Source organism: Sebastes umbrosus, chromosome 11 (assembly GCF_015220745.1).
Source record: "Sebastes umbrosus isolate fSebUmb1 chromosome 11, fSebUmb1.pri, whole genome shotgun sequence".
In the NCBI taxonomy this organism is placed as follows: Eukaryota; Metazoa; Chordata; class Actinopteri; order Perciformes; family Sebastidae; genus Sebastes; species Sebastes umbrosus.
In genome coordinates this window covers 20,277,734-20,298,199 of record NC_051279.1, presented here as the reverse complement: position 1 = coordinate 20,298,199, position 20,466 = coordinate 20,277,734, and the positions used below count along the sequence as shown (strand labels likewise).

The 20,466-nt window shown below is 42.2% G+C and overlaps 3 protein-coding genes across 13 annotated transcripts in view; 1 reads left to right on the top strand and 2 right to left on the bottom strand.

Moving 5' to 3' along the window:
- Window positions 1-704, bottom strand: part of LOC119497565 (glucocorticoid modulatory element-binding protein 1-like) — a 10,173-nt gene extending 9,469 nt beyond the window's left edge. For both annotated transcript variants that reach the window (XM_037785787.1, XM_037785788.1), the window contains exon 1: window positions 561-704. The gene's annotated coding sequence lies outside the window, so the exon portion shown is untranslated. The remainder of the gene's footprint in view (window positions 1-560) is intronic.
- On the top strand, window positions 423-16,821 carry si:dkey-34d22.1 (discoidin, CUB and LCCL domain-containing protein 1). Of its 7 annotated transcripts, none has more exons than XM_037785763.1 (15): window positions 423-702; window positions 7,391-7,612; window positions 8,663-8,800; window positions 9,928-9,979; window positions 10,069-10,141; window positions 10,236-10,369; window positions 10,489-10,526; window positions 10,892-11,083; window positions 12,234-12,346; window positions 12,466-12,640; window positions 12,743-12,835; window positions 13,447-13,558; window positions 13,940-13,977; window positions 14,055-14,165; window positions 15,909-16,821. In XM_037785763.1, the coding sequence occupies exons 1-15, from the start codon at window positions 618-620 to the stop codon at window positions 16,334-16,336; spliced, it is 2,004 nt and encodes a 667-aa protein (XP_037641691.1). In that variant the 5' UTR covers window positions 423-617; the 3' UTR covers window positions 16,337-16,821. The 7 variants fall into 7 exon arrangements, with proteins under 7 accessions (XP_037641691.1, XP_037641694.1, XP_037641695.1 ...); XM_037785766.1 differs by lacking the exons at window positions 423-702; window positions 15,909-16,821 and adding exons at window positions 2,811-3,033; window positions 14,262-15,436; XM_037785767.1 differs by lacking the exons at window positions 423-702; window positions 15,909-16,821 and adding exons at window positions 2,813-3,033; window positions 14,262-15,435 and having other exon boundaries at window positions 14,058-14,165.
- On the bottom strand, window positions 16,649-20,466 carry si:ch211-79k12.2 (uncharacterized protein LOC568844 homolog). Of its 4 annotated transcripts, none has more exons than XM_037785775.1 (4): window positions 20,219-20,466; window positions 19,962-20,094; window positions 19,785-19,931; window positions 16,649-19,698 (listed from the first exon to the last, which is right to left on the bottom strand). In XM_037785775.1, exons 1-4 carry the CDS (start codon window positions 20,243-20,245, stop codon window positions 18,197-18,199), a joined length of 1,809 nt encoding a protein of 602 aa, XP_037641703.1. In that variant the 5' UTR covers window positions 20,246-20,466; the 3' UTR covers window positions 16,649-18,196. The 4 variants fall into 4 exon arrangements, with proteins under 4 accessions (XP_037641703.1, XP_037641704.1, XP_037641705.1 ...); XM_037785776.1 differs by having other exon boundaries at window positions 19,965-20,094; XM_037785777.1 differs by having other exon boundaries at window positions 19,968-20,094.

Genomic DNA, 20,466 nt, shown 5'->3' with positions numbered 1-20,466 from the left:
TATGTATTTTATTTCATTGTATTTTATTATTTTATTGTATTTTTTGTTGTGAAGCACATTGTTAAGAAAAGTGCTATACAAATAAAGATTATTATTATTAGGAATTGGAGTGGAAAAACAATTGTGTATTTCCTCCTCTGTAAACAATTACATTATTAATAAATAATAAACTGCATTAATTCTAGTATGATTCTGTCCATAATATTCTTTCAGTCTTACACAAGCAGCAGTTGAGACAATACCAATAGCACAGAGAGGAGAAATGAAAAAAACTGTTGTGTTAATTCCATGGTTCCATGCATTAAAGAATACAATAAATTGATCAACATATTCCACACACTATATCAAGTAGCCCTTGTTGGATCACCAACTCCTACACAGACAGTTGCGTGCCTTCCTCACCCTCCTTCACCCACTCACACTGACGTCTGTCCGCGCGGCAGCACGCACACCCAGCGCGCTCCTGTCCCACAGAGGGTGCACAAAAACCCACCAGGTCTCCACTAAAAACTGTGAAACACACTCACTACTTCACAACGTATTGTCATAGTTTTACTTACCGTTGTTACAGCAGGGGGTAGCTCATCCTGCTGCTTGTCAGAGACGCAGCAGAGAGCATGCGCCGTGCAGCAGCCCTGCTACACTTCCTGCAGCGAGCAGTATTTCGCCTGAGAAGCATCTGTCCCGCTGTCACGAGAAGCGGTGAGTTCGCACGCGATGTGTAAATCGGTCAAACTGCTTGTATGTGCAAGCGCACGGCACGGCACGGCTTGGTTTGAGCTCTACCCTTCTGACTCTCATGCTGGAAGATTTCATGCTGCAGAAACATGTTTTTCACCCCCAAAAGGAAGTCATTAAATTGTTTTGTTGTATTCTCTTGTGGTAGAGTTTTAGACTCAACAATAACACGTTGTTTCAGCTGCTACTTGTGTGGCCTAATTATGTTGGTTTGTCATGCAATACACAATGTTCAAAACACAGTTGTGTTTTTGCTGTTGCCGGTATTTCACCAGCAGGTGGTGCACTTTGCACTTATATTGATGTTTAGGTGTGTCGATGGCCCAGTTCCAATCCGCTCCCTATACACCCTCCCACTCATAGTGTAGTACACTCAGCTGAATTAAGTATCCTTAAGGTGTAGGGCAGGGGTCAGCAACCTGCGGCTCCGGAGCCACATGTGGCTCTTTAGCCCCTCTCCAGTGGCTCCCTGTGGACTTTTAAAAATTAGTGGAAATGAATAACTGTTTTTTGTTTACATTTTCAATTTAATTTATCATTGTTGTAGGTCTATGGTACGACGGAGTATTAGGGCAACATTGAGGAAAAAATAAATAAATCTGTGATTACAAGCATAAAGTCATACGTTTACGAGAAAGAAAGCCGTAGTATTATGAGAATAGTCATAATATTAGAAAGTAGTAATTTTACGTATTATTTTCTTTTTTTCTCGTAAAGTTATGACTTTATTCTCGTAATATTACGTCTTTTTTTCTCGCAAGGTTATGACTTTATTCTCGTTATATTCCGACTTTTTTCTCGTAAAGTAATGAATTTATTCTCGTTATATTACAGTTATGACTTTTTCTCGTAAAGTTGTAAAAAAAAAAATTCCCCCTCAATGTGGCCCCATACCTCACTGCAAATGTTTTGCGACTCCAGACAGTTTTTTTTGCCTCAAATGGCTCTTTTGACAGTAAAGGTTGCCGATCCCTGTATTAAGAGAATTATTGTTATTTATTTAATTATATATTATTATTCCATTATTTATTTTTTCACTCACACAAAAGTATGTTACGCGATAGTACAACCATTGAGTATGTACTGCATAATATGCAAATTCGAACGAACGCAGCATTTCACCTTTTGCTTTCAAAGGTCTTTTTTATTAATTGTCAATAATTAATAGAACAGTCACTATACAGGGAAAGTTAATTTTTGTTTTTCTGAACAACACTCACCCGTGACACAACACATCAATCAATCATACCTGACAACAACATACACACAGACAGCCACAGCTGACCACAAAAGACCTAAGTAATTCTCAATCATGGATACATAAAATTCAAATTATAGAGAATACAACACAGGGAGAGTATCCGCAAATAAGTCATGAAATAATAATAATAAGAAGAAGAAGAAGAAGAAGAAGAAGAGAAAAAAAATAAAAGTAAAATGTTTTAATATATTCATACATATATATATACATACATATACACATACATACATACACATACTTATATATACATATATACATACATACACATACTGTACATACATATACACACATACATATACACACATACACATATACATACACATACTTACACACACATACACACAAATACATACATATATATATACATACATATACACATACATACATACACATACTTATATATACATATATACATACATACATACACATACTGTACATACATATACACACATACACATATACATACACATACTTACAGACACATACATACAAATACATACATATATATAAAAAATATAAAAAATAAATAAATAAATAATAATAATTTATGAATAATAATTTAAGCATTTCACCTTTTGAAATGATAGCAAAATAGCCTCCACAGAGGAGCATACAGTATAGCGATATGGATCCAGGTTCAGTGTTTCCATCTTATCAAACCAGAGTAAATCATTAGTATTCCTGTCAAACGTCTGGTCTCAGATCAGAACACACCTACTAATCAGCCCAGCCCCTATTCTGGAATGGAATGCTCGGGATTCCATGATTGACAGCGACGGAGAGCCAATGAGAGGTCGAGTATACGTCTCGTGGCCAATAGTAAACATCCAGTAGAGCTACTCTGTACTATAACTTTATTTTACTGAGGCTTAGAAAGCTGGAGCCATCGGGGCTTTGCACCTTACTTCTTCACGTTGGAGCTCTGGAAATCATGCTAGGAAAGTGCGAAAACATCCGGGATGCTGTGAAGTCTGTTATTACCGTGTTCTGGATCACTTTTAGCGTCTGTTCCGGAGGAGTTAACAGCCAGGAGGGTAAGAAAAAAGTCTTGTTTTGATAAGATAAAGAATGTGACGCGAGATGTCAAACATCTTGTTAGCTGTTGTTACTATTGGTCTACTATTACAACTACTCCTGGTCAATAGCTTATAACAGAGTACTAATACTTAGTTTAAAAGCACTGGCACCACAACCTTTGCATCCATGTATTCTGTAGTGCACACTTCCTAACCGTTTTCATACTGTATGTTCTGCTGTCAATTCTACTTTTAAAGGTCTGAACCACAAGAACCCTACATTAGTCTAACTAAACTGGGAAAAAAAAGTTTGGAAACTTGTGTTTGGTGGATTATTTCTCTGTTGTTACAATACTAATTGGACTTAATCATCTTCTGATGTGAGGAAACCAAAGCCCCAGAGACAGACAAAAATCAACAAAAAAGATTAGTGGTATGGCTGAGTGTTACAGTCACAGCTTTTCTGTTTGTCTGTGTGTATGCAAGGTCGCTGTGATTCATACTACACATGGACTTGCCTGCTGTGTGGAAAAAAAACCTGTGGGAAAGGTAAACTGCTAGTTGGGATCAGTAGGTAAACATGCACAAGGGAAGAAGAGCATGTAAAGAATGCTACCATGACATCACCTTTGAGCCTATTTGAATTTTTTGCCACTAACCTAAACACATATAATATAAACTCGGGAAAAAAAGTTTGGAAATTTGTGTGTTGGTGGATTATTTCTCTGTTGTTACAATGCTAATGGTCATTGTATTTTACATGAATGGAAAGCCTGTTTATTTACCTTCACAATGATGTCCAACTTGTAAGAATCATGCATTTGTGGGATGAGCAGCACAGCTGATTATGTGGGTAGCGCCCAAGAAAAATGTGCCAAAATGCTCTGCCAATGGTAAACAGTAACAAACAAGACATATTGGCTATTTTACAATTATTAATTTAATACACCGTCAGGAGCCTCAGTAGCGGGAGGAAAATCCATACGCAGCCACAACAGCCTGCCAATATGTCTTGTTTTTGTTCCTTGTTACTGATAGAGAGTTCAATCATCCAATCCACCAACCAACTCAAAACAAGATTCATTACCAACAGGAGAATACACTGTTTTATGGCAGAGCATTTTGGCAAATTGTTCTTGGGCGCTACCCACATAATCAGCTGTGCTGGCTCATCCCACAAATGCATGATCCTTACAAGTTGGACATCATTGTGAAGGTAAATAAACAGGCTTTCCAACGATGTAAAATACAATGACAATTAGCATTGTAACAACAGAGAAATAATCCACCAACACACAAATTTCCAAACTTTTTTTTCAAGTTTATATTATATGTGTTTAGGTTAGTGGTAAAAAAGATTGAAATAGGCTCAAAGGTCGACCACGTGATGTCATGGTAGCATTCTTTACATGCTCTTCCCTTGTGCATGTTTACATACTGATCCCAACTACAGCAGCTAATACCTTTCCCACAGGTTTTTTTCCACACAGCAGTAAAGTCCATGTGCAGTATGAATCACAGCGACCATACATACACACAGACAAACAGAAAAGCTGTGACTGTAACACTCAGCCGTACCACTAATCTTTTTTGTTGATATTTGCCTGTCTCTGGGGCTTTGGTTTCCTCACATCGGAAGATGATTAAGTCCAGGGTCAAGTACTTATTCTGAATCACTTTTTTTTTTGCTTCCTGGCAAGTATTGCAAGAGCTTTGGTATGGCCAGGGTTTAGGGTGAGGGGAACATTTCAGCCACGGTGTTGTAACGTTGTGTGATTGACACACAAGACAGGATAAGGCAAGGTAGTGACAGGTAGCACAGGTGAACATCCTGTCTGCTAGTGTGGACCTGTAAAGACCTGCCAGCAAAGCCTCAAGTGGAAAAAACAATGTTGCTGGGCTGCTTGACTGTCTGCTATCCTGCCACCCAGTTTGACTTTCTGTAATTCACCCTCTAAACTTTTCTAAAAACTGGTCAGAACAGGCCGAGCACGTATCCCGTCTCTGTGTGAAACCAGACTGGCCCGGAGACAGACTGTGGGTGGAAGGGTTCAGCAAGCCTGGGGGGAGATTACCGGCCACCCAGAACCTCCCCAGCATCGCAGCCTCTGTGGCCTCCCACCGGAAGGTGACAGATCCACGCTCTGTTGCCCGCGGTTACAGTGCGTCGCTGTGGCATTTCCAGGGAATCCTTTGGGGACTTGAGGAGGGGCAATAACATCCAAAAGGTTTATGGTATTAGGAGCTAAAGAGCTGTCGGGAAGCAGGGCAACGGCCGGTGTGATGCAGGATGTGTGTGACACGGGGTGAGAGGAAGGTTATTCTCCTGTTTCCCCTCAACAAACTTCCACCAGCCTTATAAGGAAGACAAGGACAGGGGGTGATGCGTAGGCTTAGATGGACCCTGGTGCCTTTTTCAAGTTTTGACCATTCTTGGAACACGTCATCGCTAGACATTTTGCGGGTAGGTTTTGAGCCTGCCGCCCCCACAGCACTTATCTCCTGTATGACCACTGTGGGAATTGACCTTTTTTCTGGGACGGGAGAGGGTCTAAATATTAGTGTTTTCCGTTCCCGTTAAAGTGTTAGTCACAGCGACCGCAGGTCAGAGGATGTAATGAATCAACATTCAAGCAAAACAGTGTTCCCTGTTGATCAATTTCCTTGCCCTTTTATCTCAAGAACAGCATATCTTTACATACAAAAAGTACACAATTTGTATTTAATCTCAGAAGAGTATCTTTTGCAATAGTGCCCAGGGTGTACTAGTGTTTGGAGCGGAGTATTTCCGTGTCAGACAGTTGTGTCACCTCTCTGTTATGATCGGAAGAGTATAAACATGCCCTGGTCTGCTGTGCATGTTCAGAAGAGACTTATTACTCATCTGTTCCAAAACGGTGCATTAACAAAGCCCTTAATAATCTTTAGTTAAGAGAATTAATGACAGAGCTGTCTGTGATTGTGTGATTTTGACTTTATTTAAGCTTGGCCATACTCCGCAAATAACTCTTTGCCTGACACAGGTGTTTGAGAAGTGAAATGTATTAGTTATAAATACTTTGATATCCATCAACTGTGTGAGAAATTAATATTTCTTGTTAGTCAGTACCTGTAAACTGGACTGACATTACACTGTACACCTGAAGTAATTGGGCAATTAGTCAATTAGTCAATCAACAGATGATTAATAGGCTTTTGATATTAAGTTAATTATTTTTAAATCATGCTAATAAGAATGATAAATATGTCAATAATTCACTACTTGTCAGATGCGAATATTTGCTTGTTTCTTTAGTCTTCTATAATATTCAACAGAAGACCTTTGGGTTTTGAATTGTTGGTCGGAAAAAACAAGTAATGGTAATATGCCAGCTTGGGCTCCTGAAAATTGTGCCATTTTTCACTATATTGTGAATAACCAAATGATTGATAAAATAAGATTACTCCATAATGAAAATAGTTATTTGCAGCCCTCGTACACTGTAAGAAGTGAAGTTTTGTCTGTTACATTAATGATTTAACTTTAATACACTAATAACTTTGACCTTTTGCTACTGTTGAAAACTGAAAATGGTTTAATCCTCACCTCATGGCAACTTAAATTCAGTTGTTGTCTAGAGTGATGAGCAAGAGAGGCAACAGAACGCACAAAACACAATAATTTTCCATTAATTATGGACCTTTACTGCGTGCACACATGGCGTCACTCCTCGTGAATGAGCACCCTGCAATGAGTTACTTACAGCCTCATATAAAATACTACAGACAATCAATCAAACACCTCTCCGTGCCAGGGGTCAACGTCCTCCGCCGCAGGGGATCTAACCAAAAGGGAAATGCTTAGGTGAACTGATAACACCGAGTCCTTTCCCATGCTCTGCAGCTATAAATGCTTACAACATGTTTGTTAAATATTGCAAAACTATAAGATTACATTTCATAAAGATTATGTAAAACTTTGATACCACAATTTCCATCATAGTAGAATGCAAAGTCATTACTTTACACTAAGAGTTTGGTACACGGGACGTCAGACCAGAAAAAGGCAAAGGTATCCAAAAAACACGTTATAGGCAAGATCTAAATAAAAGATTGGTCTGAAAAACACCAACTAGGAACAAAAAGACTGGACCACTCACTAGAACAGAAAAGACAAACTGACACAGACTAAATCCACAGTGAGAGGAGGGTGATATTGAGGGACAGGTGAAAAAAATCAGGGCGGGGTCAGACAATCCCACAAGGGCAGGAAGTGAAGTATCTGAAATGAGAGTCTAATTTTGGAATGAAACTGTCCCTAAATGTTGGATCTACCTTGTGAACTGCCGTCTTTTCTCCCGTCACAGCCTCCCTATAGTGCTTTGTATTATTTCAGGTAATGGCTGTGGACATTCCCTGCTGGGCACAGAGTCTGGCACGTTGGCCTCGCAGAACTACCCAGGCACCTACCCCAGTAACACCTGGTGTACGTGGAGACTTCGAGTGCCAGAGGGGCGAACGCTGCGACTGCTGTTTGGGGATTTTGACGTTGAGAGCAGTCCCGGCTGCAGGAATGGTTCTGTCGTGATCACAGACGAGAGCGGAGAACCCAGTCTGGGTAAGCTTGTTCACCGCTGATGGAATACAGTGTGTGTGTTTTTAAAAGCATCTCAGGTTGATGTCTAATCACTGTGTCTTAGACACTACAGAAGTGCTCTCCTGTCGATTCTGAAATACCTGCTGATAGACTTTTAATGCCCCATGTCATTACTTACGCTCTCCCGGCCGTGATTGAGGAATACACACACGAGGACATGCCATTCCTTTGACACATTGACAGAAGAGGCAAACCCAATTTCGCAACAGACACATGCACGTTCTCCAACCAGGTGTATCAAATCGTGTCTGGAGGGCATCCAATTTTGACACGAGACCAAAACGAGGGCTGGGAGATTCAGGAGATAGAAATATTCTGTTAGGCTGCCTTTTGTGTTTATTATTATTATGGGATTCCTCAGAACCTGGCTCATGATTTATGTATATGTAGTTTTCTCTGCTGGGGAGGTGTTCTTACACGCAGTCTACATGACTCTGCTCTCGACTATACAGTTGTCGGCATGGGATACAAACATGACAGGAATACACTAGTGGAGTTAGACTGACTTAAATCATCTACATCTGTTCATATATGCTGACAAAATGACTAGAGCTCCAACAATGAATCGATTAGTAGTCAACTATTAAATTAATCGGCAACTATTTTGATAATAAATTAATGGGTTTGTGTAATTATTTAAGAAAAAAACAAGTCAAAAGTCTCTGATTCCAGCTTCTTCAATGTGAATATTTTCTGGTTTCTTTACTCCTCAATGACAGTAAACTGAATATTTTTGAGTTGTGGACAAAACAAGACATTTGAGCACGTCATCTTGGGTTTTGGGAAACACTGATCAACATTTTTCACAATTTTCTGACATTTTATAGACCAAACAAGTAATTGATTAATCGAAAAAATAATCAACAATGAAAATAATCGTTAGTTGCAGCAAAAGGGACTGACAGTATTTCACTATTCAAGAATGTAATTTTGCTGTTTGTGCAGGCATCTGTATACATTATGGTATCGTGGGAAACAACATGTATTTGTGTTTGTTTGCGTTGTCTACAGGTCCAGTGTGCGGGAAGTTCGATACATCACAGAAGAATGTGACGCTTAAAAGCAATGAAGTGACGATAACCTTCAGGTCAGGCCCGCACCGCTCTGGACGAGGGTTTCTACTGTCCTACGCCACAGACCAGTATCCAGGTATGGCATCTGTGACTGGTTGATTACTATTTGTGAAGTGAACTTACATGGTTCTATAAGTATATATTCATAAGTAAATGAATGTTGTTCAGTTATTACTAAGAGGCTGAGCACGCAGCTCAGCTTTACAAATGCCTGATTTATATGTTTGAATTGACTTTTTCAAATTTAATCATTTACAAGTTTACACTGGTGTAATTTTAACACCGACGTCTGTGAATATTTGCCCTTGTGTATTGTGTGTTGACTTGCAGTTGCGAGTCCATGAGTCACTTCTTATTGGCATTCGTCCTCCATCGCTATCTTTGCTCTGGCGTGTTTGCTCAGAAAGCAGGACTCCTTCTCTCTCGGGCTGAATGGAGCGAGGCCTCAGGCTTCAGTCTGTCGCTTGGAGTGGCTGGATTTCTTTTTTCTTTTTTTTCCTCCCCCTCCTCTTCATCCGCACGTTAACCACTGCAAGCCCACTACCATCCCCTGTGTTTGTTACAACCCAGAGGCAGCTGATTTAGCAGCATATTTTTAACTCTTTCTACCAATGCAGCAGCAGATTGCACACATACATGTTTCTGGATCGTACAGATTCAATTACAAAATGGTACAATGGTTACGGTTCTTCCTGTGTATCATTTTAATAACCATGTGGACTTGTTTGGTCTGAATGCTAGTCTATACTTAGAGATAATTTCCTTTTCTCTGGATGAAGTCACCCGTACTGTACAGCGTGTATCATAGTTTCCTGTTTTTTACTTGAGTTGTTTATGAAATCCGTCAGTGTCTGTCTGGAGCTAAACCCGTGTTCAGACACACAAACCACTGTCTGTTAATTGTGATCACACGAGGGCCGTTCACTGTACTCGTGAACTGTGACAAAGTCACAGAAACAAAGGCCTTAGTCACATCAACAGCCATGACCGCTCATCCCCTAATATAGCACGCGTAGGGCATGCTAGACCGTCTCGCACAGAGTCTGTTTGTGTGTGGTTGACTGAATGGCGGGGCGTATTATGTAAGCCCTGAGCTACTGGGTCCCACACCATACTATTCAAGTCCACCAATACATATTTAAGTTTGAATTAGTTCTCAGGAGTGTTGATTTGAATGCATATCTGTCTGTTTCGCTGTTACAGATCTCATTTCTTGTTTACAACGAGGATCTCATTCTAGCTCGCAGCGTTTGAAGTAAGTGGTTGACCTCTACATTTCCCATAATAGACTCTGTTTTCGTAGCACAGTGAGTGTTTCTCACGGGTTGTTCTGCTGTTTCTCAGTGTGTACTGCCCCGCTGGATGTAAGAACGTCACAGGGGATGTTTGGGGAAGCTCTGAACTGGGTTACAGAGATGTAAGTAAGCCACATTTCATTTGGCCCAGCTGTATTAGGCCCTCTTTTCTGACTTCATGTCTGAACGTGCTCCATGTGTCCCCCTCTGTTTTAGACCTCAGTCCTGTGCAAGTCTGCAGTCCACGCCGGAGCTGCATCTGATAGTCTGGGAGGTCGCGTCACTGTGAACCGTGGGAGAAGTCTCACACTTTATGAATCCACCTTTGCCAATGGAATCCTTTCAAAAATGTGTGTCTGCTGTTATTGTACTCAAAATGAGAGATCACATTAATGTCATAGTGGATGTTGAGCTCCGAGTTTGATTTGATGTAGATGCACTGACCTTTTCAACTGTCCTCTCTTGACAGGGGATCATTATCTGAAAAGAAGCTGCTCTTCAGCCAAGGTATGAGCCATGACATGGCATTTATCACTACATGTGTTTCTACATGTTTTAACCCATTCACTACCAGCAAGACATTGTTTACATTCCTGCTGTCCATTTTCAAGACATGCGGTCATATTTTTGAATTTTATAAAAGTGATTTTACCACCTCCCTGACATCCTTGAGCTTCTTTTTCTTTCACTATGGTATAAAAAAATTAACTTTTTGATCACAGTGACCGCTAGTCTGCAAAAAAAACAAATGCTCTGCAGTAAAGTATACATGCTTTGTAGTCAAGTGGCTCATGTTGCTGTATATAAAAACACTCTGGGTTACATAATGAACTACTTTCATTGGTCCATCTTGTCCTCTGGTTCCTGAACAGAATGCAACAACATCCTGAGTGTTTCTGGTTTAAATGCCTCATCTTTCTGGGATAAAAACAGCCAAGAGTACGCAATGTTCTGGTCCCCCAGAAACATGGATCCCAGCCATGAGTTCCTACCCTGGGCGGCAGACGGTAATGATCTGAACCCGTGGGTGGAGCTGGGGCTGAGTGATAGAAGCACTATCACAGGTAAAAAATCTTCAAATTTAGCATGTTAAAGTATGCTTATTTAAAAACATTTAATATACTTTAAAGAAGCTGTTTAAAGGGTAAGACTGATGATATTTTCTATATTGTTTTTTATTGTCAACAAATTCCATGAAAAGACCAAAACCAACAATGAATTTATCCCACTGAAAAGTATTGTGTGTGTATCCAAAGCCTGATCTACAGTAGGTCATTGCTCTGTGCCATTGACCTCCATTGTTGTCCAAAAACTATTAAAACACATCAATGAGTCACACAGTTGCACTGGTTGACCTGTTCCCATAATGAAGATGAACATTGCCACAGTAATTCATTAATCCCACATACACCATCCTGCCAGTTAGCACACCAAATGTGTAACAATCCACCTCTGAAAATAGTCCCCAACAAATGCACTCTTCACTGCTGTTTGAATAACGTTTAATAAACTTTATATTAGGGACCTGTTTTTAAAGATTAAGATCTTCAGTATGAATCAATGAGCTTAGGGAATAGACCGGGTAGGGAAGTCAAAAAGTATTGAGAGGTGGGCTGACACATTTAGTCTTTTCATGGGATTTATTGACAAAGAGAAATCTATGTCGTCAGACTTATCCTTTAAATGTTTAACTTTAAAATTGTATTACCAAATTTCAACAAAGTCTTATCAGTTTGTTTTTTGATGTCCACAGTAGGGGTGTAAGAAAATACCGATACACTTGAGTATCGCGATGTTATGTTTTCTGATACTGTATTGATTCTCAAAAAAACACTATAGATCTTTAGTTAATAGTTTACGTGCAAAGATTCGTGGCAGACGATGGCTCAGATTGCACAGAAAGTAGTGCTGTGATGTTGGATGATTCAGGGACTGTGATAAATGCAAAATGCAGATCCCACTGTTATGATTGCATACTTTCAATTTACTCAGATTTCATTTATTTATATGGCGTTGTGTTCTTTATACTCTGACAGTTTTCCTAAAATTAGATTTATAAATTCTCAATATATCATCTCGCTTACAGTATCGCAATGTTTTGAATCGTAACCCCTGTATATGTATCGTATTGCCAGATTCTTGCCAATACACAGCTCTAGTCCACAGTGTCTTACTGTATTATGTTGAACTAAAAAATACGTGCTCTTTTTTCAGGAATAATAACAACGGGATCAAACGAGTACTACATAGAATCCTTCAGTCTTTTTTTCAGCAAGGACAGAAAAACTTGGAAGCTTTACAAAGGTGCTCTCAGCAAGGAAAAAAAGGTATGTGTACTCACTGATGTTCACGTGATGGTTCTCATCGAGGCTCCAACAGAGTCTATGCTGTTGACTTCCTGGTGTTTTTCTCTGTGATTGAGTAACTCGGTTGCTATGGTTCCCAGATGTTTCAGGCCTACACCGATGGCCACCTCAGGGTCCTCAACAGCTTTTTCCCTCCCGTGGTGGCTCGGTTTGTCCGGCTGCAGCCGCTGAGCTGGCATGGCCGAGCTTCAGCTCAGGTGCAAGTCCTGGGATGTCCTGTTGCCAAGGTCACACCAAGGTCGCGCTCACCTGCTGGTGGGTATTCTCACTACTTACTCAGAATGAACTTAATCTGTTTACATGATCTATCTAGCAGCTCATGTGTCCTGATATCATGATGTCTTACTTATCCAACAGAATATCCTTCCATCAAAGTTAACGTGGGTTCACCCCAGACCAGCCCCGCTCCCACTCCCACAGAGGGCCCGGTGTTAGTGGAGACAAGACTGAGTGTGTACACTTTCTAATTTCACATGTGTACAATGAGAATTAATGCCAGTCTATAATATAATGTAAAGAATATAAGAAGAATATACTTTGAAGAATGTAAAATGTTATTTTTCACATTAAGGAACTGCATATTTGTTTTGTTATGTAGCGCTCCTGTAGACATATAAATGATGTCAGAGTCGCATTTTGATGAGTCAGATAACAGAAAGATGTCTACGGAGCGCCATAGTTTTTGAACTAGTTAAATATGTGCTTTTTATTGTTTCCTACTTCAGTAAACAGTTAAAACTTACCTTGGAGATATTGTTTTAAACAGAGTTTATTTCTGAATTTTGTTAATACAACTCTGACAATCCATTGCACAAACATGTTTGGACTGATAGATATCCCACCCACCCCCCATCCCCCTCTATATATATACATACACACACCTTGAAGACATATTTAATTTGAGTCAAGCTCATTGCTTCTTGTGTTGAGTGTTGATTTTTGGTCAGTCGACGTTACAATACATGTTAGATCAGTGAAAACAATGTTATCTATTCTTCTCTCACACTCATAAACTGCATTCCTTCCTCACACTTGTACAACTGTTATGTTTACTCACTCAGACACTTATGTTCCTGTAGGCTCCAGTCAGCCAGTGATAGTGGCGGTGGGAGTGGTCCTGGGGCTGATAATGTGCGGCAGTTGTTTGTTGGCTGGAGTCTGGTGGAAGAGAAGGTACTGTATTTTAAGATAGTTGAAGTTTTCATAATTTAATTAACTGTATGTTCAAGTACAGTTTACTTTGCATACTAACAGAAATGGATTTACAACACATAGAATAATGCCACTATATATTAAAAGCTATTATTTTATTCATGCCTAAGTACTTTCGGTGACTGGCAAAGATGCATATTGCATAATTGTATTTTTTTAAAATAGTTTTGCCTTAAAAATGCCTGAAAGGATGAATCAATCATTTGAATAAATCAACAATTAATCTGCTGGCTGACTGACTGACTAATCGCTCCAGTGGTCATACATTTAGCACACTTCAGAAACTGTATCTAGTACGTACAATACTTTTAATTCTTTGTGTTCATCTCCTTCTCCATATAGGAAAAAAGAGTCACAAATGAAGTACTCCTTACCCCCAAGTAAGTCAAGTGCTCTTTATCGTTCTCCAGTATTATTCTGTTAAAGCGCCTCTGACTATGTGTGTCTGTGTGTCAAGTAGGTTGCCAGAGTTTCCAGGCAAAGAGTCTCTCCTGCCCTCAATCAGAGCTCATCTCTTACCCTCTGGAGCGAAATGTCCATGATGCTCTACCTAGCCCTCCTCTTAATGGTGAGACTTCATAGAAATATGTTTGACTTTTTTTAACTGCTGTGCCTCAGGGTTACTGCTGTTATTATCAGCTTAGTCTTTTCATCGCCCATTCAGAGTTTACTGGTGATCTCAAGTGGTGAGCTCTGCCCTCCCTCCTCCGTCTTTCCTGCTCTGACAGTCTCTGGCTTCAGCGGTCAGTTTGAGGAGCTCATGCCAGGCCTGACAGGCAAACAGCTCTCTCCACGGGCTGTCCATTCTTTCCCCCGGCTCAGCCCATCACCCAGACGCAGTATAAACATTCCTTTCTTTGGTCCACGGAGCCTCTCTGAAAGAGACCCTTTAATTGGAGCTCGATAAAGAGCGCTCAGCCTACACCCCCCACCACCGCCACCGCCACCACCACCACCAGTCCCCCTCTCCGCCTCCCCCATCCCCTCCCCCAGCGAGGGGGCCCTTCAGTGAGAGGTCCAGTGATAAACAGGACAGAGGGTCAAAGCTGAGACAATCAAAGCCCTCACTAAAGCCCGTCTAATTAAAATAGCTCTGGCTCTGAGGCTCCCTGTGGGCTCTGGAGTTAAGGTCTAGGCCTCCCACACCACAGCCTCTTCTGCTGGGGCGAAGAGTAGAGTCTGGTGGGATCCGAGTGCCACGCTGTCAGCCCCCGTCCCTGTGATTAGAGGAGACATTGTTGGTGGCCAAGCAGCTCATGCAGGGGCTCACCATAGGCCTAGAACGAGACTGCTACTAAGTAGAAGAGAAGCATTTCCCACAAACTGCAGATGCAAATTGATCCTAAAAGAGTTTTGGTCGTGTCTAGATGGTAACCCACAAATTGCGAAAACTTGCAAAAACTCTCGCTCGCTGCCCGGCAACCTCTCCTAACCATAACCATTCAAGGTTAAAATATAAGTGGGGATGCACCAATATGTGTTAAAGCTCATAAAATGCCTGATATTTCTGTCCCATGTTGGCTGATCCTGATAAGAGTCTTAAAGATATAGAACTAAAACGGGTTAAGCTTTTCTGAAGTGCCTGTTTGAAATGTGCGTAGAGGTTCTTTCTTGACCTTGAAAAGGCCTACTACACTGTGCAAAACTTCCAAGCTCAAGGTTCATTTGGGAATAGCTAAGTAAGTGAACCTTGAGTTCAGAATTTGACCACAGTATTTTAAAGGTACTTTAAGGTAATCAAATGGTTTTACAGATTATACTTTAAAGGTACAGTGTGCAGGCACCAACTGAGTACCTCTCCGCTCACTCCTCCCTCTCCAAGACTGCGGTAACGTGAGTGCAAAACCGTGGTAACGCCATTCGCCTCGCTCAGAGGTCATCCTTACCATTATAATACTACTTTAGGAGCAAGTCAGATGGCGGGTACCACGGTTTTGCACTCTGCGGTTCACATAACCTCAGTTTCACAAGCATGTCGGAAAACTACGGTGGCCTTCAGGTAACTTAAAAAAGGCCCTCTCTAGAGCCAGTGTTTGGTTTGTCTGTTCTGGGCTACTGTAGAGACACGACAGAGGAACATGGCGGACGCTGTGAAGAGGAGCCGCTCCCTATGTAGACATGAAGAACAAACCTCCCAGCCCCTCCAAAGCTCCTGAACCTAAAGTGTAGAAAACACTAGGGACCAGTAACGTCCTGTATGTGAAAGGTTAATACAAGTAATACTTTTTATTTTAGCTAACACCCAGTTGCATCTCAAATTAATAGAAATACAGTCTCATTGTGTTTTTTCCCAATGTATTTCTCCTCCCAGACTATGCAGAGCCTGCTGTTGCAGCTATTGGCCAGAAGGTTGGGTCAACATTCAGACCGTCCTCAGATGAGGGCTACACCACCCCCTTCGCCTTCGGCCATTATGACACTCCTGGCAACCTGCCAGAGTACGCCGAGCCTCTTCCCCCGGAGCCCGAGTACGCCACCCCGTTCAGCGAGCTGCCCTCCGAGTGTCTGACGGGGATCCATCACGGCAACACACATGGACCTCCTACAACAGCACCATTAAGTACCAGGACAACATCCAGCCGCACTCAGTATGACTGCCCCTCACACAGAATGCTGTCCAATGGCTACTGCACTCCCGCGCTACACGCCAACGGCCCGCGGCCGGTCAGCACGGTCTACGCCGAGCCCAAGTCATGTGACTCTTTACTACAGAAGCACACTTATGAGGAGCCTTTGTGAACACAGTAAAGCTCAGACATGGAGATAAAAAAAGACTCCTGAGCTAAGATGTGTGTTTTGGGACCGGAGGACTGGACAGTGCTGTCCAGACAGTACTAACGCTGACAGAGCTGAACATCCAGTGAGGGATGTACCTAAAGTTGAGAAGTCACTTTGGACCCCGACGCATACATACGAGGGCACACGACTCAGAGCACGCACAATGATCTGAGAGCCATATGCACACGAGTATTTCCTTCACAGGAAGTTATGTAGTTGTACAGCAGAAGTATCCTGTGATGCACAAACAAAATGCAAAGGTTCAGTCGCGTCTCAGAGATACCGTTTATTGAAATGTTTAATCACAAGCTGCACTTTCAGAAAACACATACAGCGATGTATGCAGAGTATTTAACAAGTTCATGCAAAACAAAGTGGATTGAATATGTTACTTGTCCTCACAATGTATAATTTCAACATGTTTTGTAAAAAAAAAAAAAAAAAAATACATTGAAGAAGCACTCTAAATGGTAACAAAGTGGTTATTGCTATGATTATGTTTAACCACTAGGTGGCTCTCTTGAGCTTTAAACAGTAATGGATTGTGTAATTATTTGTCTGCTGGTTCTCACTCCTCAGATAATTGTCATCCATTTATAACATACATAGTAACAAACAAACATTGGTTATTAAATAAATGCTTGGATTGTAGTATAACACAGAAAGGCACAACAGGCAAAGGTGGTGGAGGACTCTGAGCCCCGGGGATTCAACCGACTGCAGTGTCCTTGAGCAAGACACAAAACCGTAACATTAAAAAAAACTACTCCAGTACGTGGCCTTGATATGTGTTAGGCTTTTGCCACTGTACAGCAACTTAACGTTACTTACTGTACTCCCTACTTTTACTTAATTTTCTATGCCATGCAAAGTCCATTGGATTTTCTTAGATTTTTGTATGGAAGATACAGGTCTTAAACAGATCACATTACTAAAGAACTTAATTTTTAATAAACTGATATGACATTGCTGTTGTTCACACAAGAAGATAGAAAATTATACTTTTTCCTATTACAAGGCATTTTAATATAATAAGGGTCAGGTGACAGCCGTTGTGTCTGAAAATATGACTTAAAGACCTTCCAAAATGTCAATTTTCTAGAAATGCTTTTTACAAGCTTTGTGGTGTCACATTTAGCGATGAATTCGCTAACCTCTTCCACGTCTGAATAAGGCACAATAAAACAACTGTATTAAGAGAAATACTTAACAAGTTTGCCTGGTGTGTGATTGAAGCAGGTGTTAAAGGTTATTTTAAAATAGACTCGAAGCCTGTTAGCAGTAATGAATCTGCACAGACAGGCAGCTGGATACATCGCTTATCGGTTGACATTTTTCAAATCAAATCGTAAATCTAAAAACCTGTTGTGAAAACGGGCACGATTGAGCTAGTGCTATATCAAAGATTTTTCAAATTGAAAAGAGCTATACTTACCTACAGAATATATTGCACACATAATTTCAACACTTGTTTTTAAACACTGTTTTACTCTGGTGTTTCGATGTTGTTTATGTTCAGCCTGTTGTAACGCACCAACAACTGGGGCTGCCCCCTCTTAGTCAATTAATCAACTAATCATTCGTTTTGGTTTTAGTCGTCTAAGATTTCTTCAATTAGTCGTTTTTTATGCTTTTTTCATGCTGAATGACTTATTTCCAAGAAACGTATGAGCGCATCTCTGTTAACTCAAGATTTAAATTGGTGTTTTTGTATGATTCTTAAGTGGAGAAACTCAGTTTTACAGATTCGTCGATTAAATCTAATCGAGTGTTAGTCGACGAACAATTTCTTTGGTCGACAGCCCTCCCAACGATATTAATTCACTCTCCACCGTTATCACGGACCGTCTCGTTTGTGCTTAACTCTTTCCTCTGCCCCTCCGCCTCTCTCTCCTCAGAGGAGTAGTGCATCACTGTCTGGTGTCTGTTCCTTGATGGAGCATCCTTAAAGCGCAGGCCACAGTCTTCACATGCATAGAGGAGCCCCTCTCTGCTGCCACCCGGGTTCGCTCCCTCTGACTGAGATTTGCTCTCATTACCAGGATGAGCAGCGGTCGACGCAGGAGGCTCTCTCGAATTTGGAGCTGTATGTGAGTTGCTATCTGGTGTATTTAGCCCAACGCTGGCTGGGGGAAAAGTCCTGGGACGCCCGGGAGGATAACCCCGGCCTGCTCCGGCTTCTCCGGCGTGTTCGGGGGCCAGTCCGTGGACCGTGCGGTAGTGGAAGCGGATCCCGGAGCGGTTGGAGAAGCCTTTCCCGCAGAAGCTGCAGATGAAGGGTCTCTCTCCTGTGTGGATGCGCATGTGGATCTTAAGAGCTCCTGACTGGGTGAAACATTTCCCACACTGGCTACAGCAGTAGGGCTTCTCTCCTGTGTGGGTCCTCTGATGGGCCCGGACCCCCGCCAGGTGGGGAAACCCCCTGCCGCAAAATCCACAGGTATACGGCCTTTCACCAGTGTGAATCCGCCTGTGGATCTTCAGAGCCCCCGACTGGCTGAAACTCTTCCCGCAGTCAGAGCAGGTGTAGGGCCGGGCACCGGTGTGCACGTTGAGGTGGATGCGGAGGTTGCTGTGCGAGTTGAAGGCCCTGCCGCACTCTGTGCAGAGGAAGCCGGACGGTTTGAGGGCGTGCTCGGAGCGCTGGTGCTGCAGCAACTGGGACGGTCTGGAAAAAGAGGCAGAGCAGTGCATGCAGGGATGTAGCGACAACATGGTCGTAGCCGGCCTGCCTCTTTCCTCTTGTTGTTGTTGTGTTTGTCTGTGCTGGTGGTGGCAGGCCTGAGTACAGGTGGGAAAGGAGTGCTGGCAAGGCAAGCAGGGGAAAGTGCCCGAGAGCTGTGGAGCATGAGAGCGGGCGAGCTGAGGGCAGGGTAAACAAGAGGTCATAGGACAATGGTGGTGATGGAAAGGATGATGGCTGTGAGAAAACGGGGAGTCCGTGCCTTGCTGGTGGCTCAGTATCTGGCTGCAGGTTTGTAGACTGCGATGGCAACACAAGCAAGGAAACACAGAGAGGTGGGACACGGAGCCGGAGGACGCTCTTGGAGGAGGAGTGTGGTCTGAACTCTGAGTCCCTTTGTCTGCATCCTCCCTCTGCGGTCTGCCGGACGCCCTTGTCTCCAGATCAGAGGTGGTGCTGCTCGGTTCGGGGGTGTCCGGTAAGCACATGCTGAGGCTCACCGGAGCAGCACTGCTGAGGTCTTTGGGCTGGCACGCTGCATCCGAGCGCTGGGACGAGGACAAAGATTGTCTGGCTTTTAAAGTCTCAAAGGAAGAAGTGGAGTAAGGGCAGCCAGGGCAGGTGCAGGCATTATGCACATCTATATAGAAAAAGAAAAATATGAATTACAATGAAAATTACACATGAAAATTATTAAAACAATCTTTATTTTGTGGGCTGTCTAACCTTCTCTCCGAGCTCTGGTCTCTCCCTTCCTCTGTGGGGCCCCAGGCTGGATCTGTCCAACCTCGGACTTGTCCCTGGCAGGTCGAGGAGGTTGTTGTTGTGGAGGTTCAAGTGAAGCAGCTTTGAACCGCAGAGCATCACCACCACCTCCAGCACCACCACCACCACCACCAACACCACCACCTCCAGCAGCAGCAGCCACGCCCCATGCTGCGTTCATCAGCACATCTGGCTGATCCTTCAAGGCGTTTCCAGATGTGAGGAGGTCACCAATGAACTGATGCATCTCCATCCAGGAGCACTGAGCTCTCTGTGAGAAGTACAAGGCAGAGTTTCACAGTCTGAATGCATAAAGTCCAGGTTACTGTGTGTTTGACAGTAAATAAAACGCTTAGCTGCAGACATTGGTTCCCATAAGGTGGTCTTGTACTCACAGTGTCGCTGCTCTTCTCTTTGTCCATAAACAAACCAGTGTTGTCGTCGGATCGACGGCTTAGCTTCAAAATAAACTATTTCAGTGTTTCACTTCATTTCTCTGGGGTTCAACACAAAGCAAAAGCAACATTAAAATGCACTTTATCTATTACATTATTAACGTTTCATCTCTACTGTGACCTACTCTCGTTAAAACCATGGTTAAAGGTTAAAATGCCCAGCTAGCTAGCTAGCTAGCCAGCCGTCT

What these genes read in the sequence shown, in the direction of transcription:
- si:ch211-79k12.2 (XM_037785774.1), bottom strand. Translation starts at nt 20,245, where the DNA reads ATGGACAAAGAGAAGAGCAGCGACACT. An exon ending in AAGAGAAGAGCAGCGACACT is followed by an intron (nt 20,095 to 20,218) that starts GTGAGTACAAGA and finishes TACTTCTCACAG; the next exon opens with AGAGCTCAGTGCTCCTGGAT. An exon ending in GACCAGAGCTCGGAGAGAAG is followed by an intron (nt 19,699 to 19,784) that starts GTTAGACAGCCC and finishes TTTTCTATATAG; the next exon opens with ATGTGCATAATGCCTGCACC.
- si:dkey-34d22.1 (XM_037785760.1), top strand. Translation starts at nt 2,931, where the DNA reads ATGCTAGGAAAGTGCGAAAACATCCGGGATGCTGTGAAGTCTGTTATT. An exon ending in CTGAACTGGGTTACAGAGAT is followed by an intron (nt 10,142 to 10,235) that starts GTAAGTAAGCCA and finishes CCTCTGTTTTAG; the next exon opens with ACCTCAGTCCTGTGCAAGTC. An exon ending in AAGGTCGCGCTCACCTGCTG is followed by an intron (nt 12,641 to 12,742) that starts GTGGGTATTCTC and finishes CTTATCCAACAG; the next exon opens with AATATCCTTCCATCAAAGTT.